The sequence below is a fragment of the Alligator sinensis genome, unplaced genomic scaffold, assembly GCF_000455745.1.
Source record: "Alligator sinensis unplaced genomic scaffold, ASM45574v1 scaffold803_1, whole genome shotgun sequence".
NCBI lineage: Eukaryota > Metazoa > Chordata > Crocodylia > Alligatoridae > Alligator > Alligator sinensis.
In genome coordinates this window covers 579,909-588,760 of record NW_005842886.1, presented here as the reverse complement: position 1 = coordinate 588,760, position 8,852 = coordinate 579,909, and the positions used below count along the sequence as shown (strand labels likewise).

Below are 8,852 nucleotides of genomic sequence, written 5' to 3'. Positions count from 1 at the left end.
TGGGCAGCCGCAGCCAGTGCCATGGGCTCGGGGCAGGCGCATGACGGGAGAACTTTGCCGCCGGGTGGCAGAGGAGCGGCTCCGCTCGCCGGCCTGGGACAACTGGGGGGGAGGATGTGCAGCCGGGAGTGCCCATGCTCCTGCCTCCGCCTCCCTACCCCGACACGAGCCCGTGCCCTGTGCTGCCGGAGTGGCCCCGCGCGGGAAGCCAAGCAGCGGCCACTGGCATTGCCGGCCCGTGCCTGCCTCTTCACCCGCCCGCTTCAAGCCAGCCCTGCTGCCCTGCCCCACAGCAAGGCGGCTCCTGCTCCCCCGGCCAGTGTCCCCACGGGTGCTGCAACTCTCCGGGCCCAGTTGCCTGCGCATGAGGCCCCGAGTCCCGAGGGGGGCCGCTTCTCATGTGCTGCTGGGGACGGGAGGCGGCGCGGGCACACGCGGCCACCGGGGCAGCGAGGTGGGGAGCGGAGGGCGCCTTCCCCGCACATCCCAGGGAGGCTGTGGCCGGGAGGACAAGGAGGAGCCCGGTCTGGGGCTCCCGCGCCTGGCAGCAGCTCTCCCCGCCCAGCTTTGCTCCGTGCGCAGCTGAGCCGCAAGTCTCTCTCGCAGCCTCTCGGGTGCACTGAGGAGCCCCCACGCCCTCCCTTCCCACCTGCCCCTTGCAAGGCAGTGAGCGACAGAGGCTGCAAAGCGCCGCACAGGTGTCTCCCGCCAAGACACATCCCTGCACCTTTGATTAGTTTCCACTCTAGCTGATATCTTTTCTACATTTGATCGGTTGACTTGCATTATACGACAGTGTTTATTTTAGTCAAGTGTTTGGTACTATTTCGTTGTTGCTTTTATATTGTTTTTATTTTGAACTTTAAACCACATGTCCAGGCCTATTTCATTGTCACTTCCTGCAACTTCTTTGGTGTCAAAGGTCACATGACCACTTCCTGATGTGATACCACTTCCTGTGAGGTCTTTGAATATGGCTCCGGGGCCCACTGGGTGATAAAAAGTTCATGATCCAGCCCCACATTCAAAAAGGTTGGACACAGCTGGGCTAGACAAAGCCTTGGCTGGTATGACTTAGTTGAAGATGATCCTACTTTAAGCAGGGAGTTTGACTAAATGACTTCCTGTGGTCCCTTCCAACCCTAATTTTTCTATGATTCAGGTACTCTTAAAAATTGTTAGTCTTTAATGGGGCAATTCTGATCATCCTTCCATTGCTAAAAGTTACCACAAATAGTAACATTATATAAATAGGGTTATTTTAATAAATTGTAATGTCAGGGTACTCTAGAGCTAGAAACTAATTATCCCTCCAATCCCAACAGTAATCTAGGAATCTCTCTTTTCCATTTGTATAAAATAATTTATTTCTAGGCCAGCACATTATTAGCCCTACACCTGTCTCTGATGCTGAGCTACATACATCTTATCCTGCTCATTAGTCCAATGTGATGGTCAGGGGGAGTGGGCAGTCCCAGAAGGAAAAAAAAAATTAAAGCTGGAAGGTTTCCCCCCCCCACCATGCAACTGCTATCTGAAGCTGCCCAGGGGTAGAAGAAGTAATCCCAGGACATACAGATTAGTAAAAAGTGCAAGTGAAAGAGACTCATAATAAGCGTAATACCACCATCATGTGTGATGCGTGTACAAGTTCGGGCATTATGTCCACACTTCACCTAATTGTTTAGATGTTGGTCCCCCTTTTTCCCCTCCCTCCCCACAAGACTATTTACCATCCATCACTTCCCCCAGGATAGTAATCTGGTTTTGAAACTGAATGAGAGACTGAGGAAACTGGATCTGCCTACCATTCTGTACTTGTCACGTTGATTAAACTTTTCACTAAATTGTACCTCCCTAAAAGGAAAAAAAAAAAAAAAAAAAAAAATTACATGCACATATGCTGCATCTCTAGAAGATACTCTTTAGAAACAAAAACAGTTTGATAAAGTTTATGGGACTAAAGGATTTGTTAATATAGATTAAAAACACACACACACACACACACACACACACACACACACACACACAAGTATGGACCTAGCTGCTTAACTGTAGGTACCCATTTTTAAAAGATGTCTGATAAAATAGTTTGACATACTGAATTGCTTCCAGATACATTCCAGAGCATAGATAAATTATTTCACCAAAGCAGACTATATTACATTTGCCTTAGATGCATCTGCCAGCTACTGTGATAAGCTTACAGGGAGCTATAAGTAAGAACGAATGTTTAGCACATCTATCATACTCATGAATTTATTTTTAAACTGGCAGTGACTTTTGACATTTGAGGCTGTTTGCAGCAGCAAGCAGGCTGATGACAGAACAGGTAAAGTGTGCATCTTAATTTGACCATAAAGGAATTAATGAAAAGTATTGCACTAGAAGCAATTAGAAAGGAGTAGAAATAGACATGAATAACCAGGCCTATATTGGTAGCTCCAGTACAAGCTGATTAGATCACAGCCACAAGCAAGAGTGAGGCACTTAAAAATTTTAAAGGCAAATTTTGTAGAAAAAACCCCAAACACTTAAAGCAGTACAAGGGTATATTTATAAGAGGCCTTAAGGGGTCTGAAGAACCTACATTCCATTTCTATCAGTGATTTGGATACACAAGAGCACCTAAATTGGAATGACTTTCAATTAAACAACCTTTGAAATGCCTATATTGCTAGTGGAAGTTTTATCCTGGATCTTAAGGGATTATGCAAGTGGAAGAAGGAGAACCTGAATACACCAATGGGTCATGAAAAAATGTAATCACTTTTTAAACTATTTTATTGTAAAGAGCGGCTCTTAAAGAGTGGCTCTTCAGAAGTAGCTGCATGACCACAAGATTTCCAGCTTACTGTAAAAGTTGTCCTGTTGGTGTCAAATCAGTTTAACACTGTACTTGAGACAGACCAGGTCTCAAAGTCCATTCTGCCTGTTCTCTGTTTTACTGGGTTCATTTGGGAGGTGTAGTACCTATGTTACTTTCAGGCTTTTCTCTTCTAGTCATCATCTGCAATAACTTTGTTTAATTCAAGCAGTCTCACTCACTCATTTCCAAATCAATTTCTCAGTAATTATTCATGACTTGACTTGTGGAATTGTTACAAAAATATTATCAAGTCATGAATAATAACTGAGAAATTGATTTGGGTTTTTTGTTGTTGTTTTTTTTAAAACATGCATACATACCACTTTCCCTGCCCACCAGCTGTGTTGCTAAGATCTTGGCAGTTAAATGAGATCAAGAAAAACGTTTGAAGTATTAACTGCAGAGTGGGATGGGCCTTATACAACATCTGTAGTAGGAAAGGGTTAATGATGGGCCTAATTATTTTTCCATCAGCTGTCATTCAGAAAACAGCTACTATAAAAAGAGACTGCAGCCCAAGCAGAATGGAAGCAATGGGCTGTTCTAGAGATGCAGGCTGAGAGATGTTTTATGTAGAGCAGTGTGCCAATCTGAAAGTTAGGAAACAAGTGAGGGACATGAAGCAGCAGTCTCCTGTTGCTTAATGCAGGATTCTTGGACTGAAGCCAGAGGGAAAGGCGAGTCCTTGAAGTAAAAGGACCAAGAACTAGAGAGGTCAAGGGTACAGTATGCAACCCTTCCAGCATTGGGGCATGACTTCAGATGTCTTGTTTCACAAAGAAGGCAGAAGGCGGCACTCCTAAAATAGTGCCAGAGGAAGTGGTGTCACAACAAGTTGCTATGCCAGACCTGGCCAGAGATGGAGCCCTTTTAAGGCAAGTTCTAGAAAACCCTCCGTCAGTTTTGAAGGGCTCATGCATCTGCTTCAAGCCCTTGTACAAGGGAAATAAAACCATTTATGAGAAGGTATCTACAGAAGCCTGGATCAGGAGAGTAGCAACCTAAGCTTTATGCTGTGCTCCACTGACCTGCCTCTGGTCTGGTGAAGAAAGAAGTGCAGTCTCCATATCCGTTCCATCCCTGGCCTCTGCTGAGCCTGCCAATTACATTTTTGCAGCATCCCACTGATTCATGAGTAGAGAGGGCCAAACTAAAGGTCACACCTGAAGAAAACATTCAGTCTTTAATAAACTGGGTTGGATTTGAAAATCCCTAATTCATTCTCATTTGCCAAGCAGGAACATTTTAGTTTGCTCTTAAAAGTTCTGAACAGTTCACTGTTAAAGCACTATAAATGTTTGGATGTACAAAGATAGATAGTCTCCACCACACTGGCAGTTACCTGGTATATAGGTACTTATACCAGATACATTATTCCTATGTAAAAAGATGAATAACCTATGCTAGTATAAGATAATTTTATACTTTTAGAACGCCATGTTTCAGCTTGGGTTATATATTGATTACAACAAAAAAATCATCACCCCCCGACCCCAATTACTACAAAGCTCTACAGACCAAGTTTAAATGAAAACCAAATGAAATCCACTTCATCATACAATTGGAATTTGTTCACTTACATCATTAAAGTCTTTTGGGTAAAAAGTAACATCAATTTAGAATTAAAATACACTGGAAGATAGACTGGAGATCCCAATCCATCAGAAATAACGTGCTGTTACCAGACACTGCCCTTCCTTATAATTTGGGGAGACTTCTTCTTGCCAGGGTTACTGTCTACTTGTCATCATTGTATTAAGTGGTCTATTCTGGTAGAGGTCAAGTGGCTTTCTGGTGAGCATCTTAATCTAATAATGTAGTTGATCCTCACACACAAGCCTTCACTTCCTAATAATCCAGTCACCAGCCAAACAGCCTGTACAAGCTACACTTTAAAATGAACAGTGCCTCATTATTTGAAAGTCAGCACCAGTGTGGCAAGACAAGCTAACAATATGCTTTCAGGTAAGAGTGTTGGTTTCATGGTTCCTCTAAGCAACTTTCTCCATGGACTGCATCCTTTGGGAGTGTTGATCACCCTCATTAGCTGAAGAAAATCTAATAGTCTGTGCAGAGGGACACCTAATACATGAAGTCTCTGTTAACACCCCAATTAGGAATTATAACAGAAATAGGTACATTAATTCTTCCTTTGACCCCAAGAAAGAAACCCATACCATTGATTTAGGTGCTAGACTAACAGGACTTGAAGCCTTCTATTTATAGCCAGCCAAGCCCTAGGAACATTATTGTTATTAATAAGCAGTAATTGCTTAACAGTTGCAGCAAGCTTCCACTTTAAGCCAAATTGTCAAACCCACAGCCTCCCCTGGGCTACCCAAAATAAAGAGAATTTCCCTTCCACTATCGTGTGCCACATCTCAGCACACAGTAGATTTTCTTCAGAAGAGTCTAGGATTAGAGTTGGTTTCTGGTTTTGTTTCCACCCCCACCACACAGAATTTTAAGACAGACAGAATCAATTGTGTTGACCTTGAGGTGGGGTTTCAACCACACTGGCTTCCAACATCCACTGCCTTAGGTGGATCCTCCTTCATCCCTCTCTCACATTCTGCTTCCCAAATTGCAGAAGGCATTATCCTGTGATCCAAGTCTTTCAATGATTTCCTGTACAAAAGAAGTTGTAAGAAAGTTGCTGTCTCCTGGAAAGGCAGCTGGAAGGGAGGGGAAAAATCCTAAATTTAGGAATATAGCCCTCTCTCTGCTGCATGTCAGCTCCTAGGAACTGTCTGCTTCTTTCTCATCCAAGTCTCTTCCAGTCCAGAAGAAAGAGGTAGCATCTGATAAAGCAAGCTATCACCTACAGAAGCTTATGCCTCTGTGAACCGGCTAGTCTCAAGGTTTGCTTATCATCCCTCTCCATATCAGGTAAGGCCCATGGTTTTGCACTGCCCTCTCCCCTTCTTCCTCCAGGACCACCTGGCATGTTTCTCCAAGAAAAAAATGGAGAAGTTTTACGTGCTGTTTGAAGGGATAACAAGAAATTAAGGGGCCTCCCTCATCTTCAGTTAGGAGGTTTTTCTACTATACTTGCATGTATAGGAAGAAACAGTCCTGCAGAATTGTGGACTGCATTATGTACATGTTAGGGACAAGTAGATGCAAGGGTTATTGCTTAACAGTACCATGTAACCCTACCTCTCCTCTCTTACCTACTAACACTCCCCCATGCACAGCTCGATTGTTTTTTTGGTTTGGGAAATTAGTTGCTTGGCAAAGGAAAAGCATTGTTCCATATCCAAGAGACAAACTAGCAAAAACTTGGGATCCATGGCTCAGAGGAGATCCAATCTATATGCTGGAAAGCCCCTTTACAGAGAGATGAGCTATGCTATCAGCTACAGAAAGCGAGAGCCAACCCACTCAATTTCTGATTCAATGAAGAACAGTTTTCAGTAAAACAGTTCTATCATCCAAAGGGAAGGTATAAACAATGATATTGGTGCTATAGCTTGTTAAAGACATGGCCTGTATGGATAGGTGCAGCTGTAAAAGCCAGGCATGTTCCATTTCAAAACACACCTTCTCTTCTTCCCCACCCCTCAAGCAACATAGTTGTAGGCATGGCCCCTACAAACCAAGATTTTTAGCATTTACAAAGCAGTATCCCCCTTCCATCCCATCCCATGGGATATTTTACCACTGTTACTGGATGTATTTAGTGGCAGAATGAGAATGCCAGAGCACCTGTGGTACTAGAAGCCCGCTCCATACAAGCAGTATTCTACACCAGGGGCCCATTTACACCATCTGTCAATATAATCCGACTGTTTCCAGTGTTTACAATTCAAATCCCAGTTTTGCAAAGCTTCTAGAGAGCTAAAGTATTCCCTCCATTTTGTTTTAAACCAAAAGGCATTCCAGGTCCATTTCCCATTCACTTTGGCCAAGGTAATTATTAAGCAATTTATTTAGAAACTTCTCCCTGCTCTCAGCAAGGAGATTGGCACTTATTAAACAAGTCAGGCAGTCCCTTCTGACCTTTAAATCACTGTAGATTACCATAGTGACCTGAATATTTTAGGCTGAACAAGATGCCTTTCTATATCCATTAGCTTGAATTGGAAGCTTAATGGAAGAACAGAGGGCCTGATCCATAAAAGGTGCTAAACACTTTGCATCTTAAAGGATACAGAGCAACTTATGTTGATCTGTCAGCCTTTTATTCTTCAGTTAAAAGATAAGTGACTATTAAGTCTGAAAATATAGTTTATTGCTCACTTGCACATTACAATAATTAAAAAAACCACAACACCCAAACAAACAAAAAACCCACTTGCACTATAATTAGTGTAGTTAACTAGATATCTTCTCCTTCATTCAGTCAGTTCAACCAAACAAATGCACTCCTATTGCTCCACTCACACAGACACACAAACGCAAGTTTAGGGTCCAGACTGAGTGTTGCACAGACAGCAGTCTGAAGTCCTGCATAGCCTACCTGCCAGCTTTTGCTGAAGTGCTTTGGGTTCTATTTCTTAAGAATTTCCTCCCATACAGAACCCTTCCTAAAAGGGAATTTGAGCAGAGATGTGTGGGGCTTAAGCAGTTCTAAAAGAGCTTGGTACATTATAAATATTAAGAGGCCTACAATCCGGACAATCTTCTACTGAAAAATGGAAATATTAGCTAGGTCAGCAGCTTCCAAGATGCTCATTAGTGATATCCCCACCACTGATGGGCCATTCCGTCTTCATGTTCAGTCACCATGACTCTGTTATCACATTCTTCCCAGCGTCTGACCTTCCCATCCTCCACCAGGATGAACTTCCACTCTATTCTAGTATCTACCGGCAAAACAACCGAGTCAGACCAGAAGCCATCTTTATCACACTTGAGTGGCAAGTAGCTGTGCCACTGACCAAGACACTCATGGTCACCAGTGACCGCGATCAGCTGGCCTTCCGAGTGGGTGATGTAGTGCACACAGAAGGTCACGTGGATGTTCTGAGGCATTGGGGGCACAGCCGCAACCCTCTTTGCTTTTGCATCCCCATCAAGGCAATCTACTGGTTCCAGTTCCTTGTCCTCTTGACTCAGCGCGATGCCAGGCTCATCTGTACTGCTGTTCTTACTAGCATCTCCCCAGACCGAGTGCTCTGGGATAACTTCCCACTCCTCGTGATCAACAGAATCCTGACCCTCAGCAATCTGACCCCGCTGGTCTTCCTTCTGCTCTTCCTGCCCAGCACTAGGAGGAGAAATGCTTGCCAAGGTATCCACACCCCATACATTGCTCTCCTGTCCTTTTTGTAGGCCCAGGTCTTCTGTAGAGTAACCAGAGATGTCATGCAGGTGCTCAGCAGTGTTCATCAGAGGGGAGGCATGTTCTTCCGTGAGCAGTGGCTCCGTTTCAGGGGGAAACGCGCCACTATGGGCTTTGCATTCTTCCTTCGTCGTAGCCGTCACACTCTCCACGAGCTCCCCAGGGCCGGATGGGACACCGGTCGTGGTTTCCAACAAGCCGGTCTTGCTGCTCTCCAGACGACATTCTGTTCAAAATAGTGAGCATATTAAGCCAGGAAAGACAACTCCAAAGGTTAAAGAGCCGAGATCGGTGGTTTAGAACGAGGGTTGTAAGCCTAAAGGCAAAGGCCCGGCAGCAACTACTGCGAGTTAACTAAACAACCTAAAGTTTACAGTGCCCATGTGACCACTTGCATTATGCAAGATCTTGCTTTAAGGACCCCCCCACAACAAAACCAAACCTGGTGCTTGCTCAGGGACCAAGGAAGCCTGAATTGCTGGTCTGTGTTCCAACCAACACACCTTGTTTCCCAATTCTGACCCGCAGACACATTATTTTGTAATAGTTTAAAAAAAAAAATGCGCTACGAGATGCCAAGGCAGCAGGGTGCCGGGCACCTCCGAGGCCAGGGAGCCCCCCACTTGACCGCCCTCCTGGACTGCTGCCAGGCAGGGTTAGCCGGCTCTGCGCAGCCCCAGCAGCACCCCGCCCCGC

At 44.6% G+C, this 8,852-nt stretch overlaps 1 protein-coding gene across 1 annotated transcript in view; it reads right to left on the bottom strand.

The window, feature by feature from the left end:
* Nucleotides 1–7,081: 7,081 nt before the first annotated feature.
* STBD1 (starch binding domain 1) overlaps nucleotides 7,082–8,852 on the bottom strand; it is a 3,784-nt gene continuing 2,013 nt past the window's right edge. Inside the window, exon 2 of the mRNA XM_025192069.1 lies at nucleotides 7,082–8,382. Within this exon, the coding sequence (XP_025047854.1) occupies nucleotides 7,547–8,382 (836 nt within the window). The 3' untranslated portion in view covers nucleotides 7,082–7,546. The remainder of the gene's footprint in view (nucleotides 8,383–8,852) is intronic.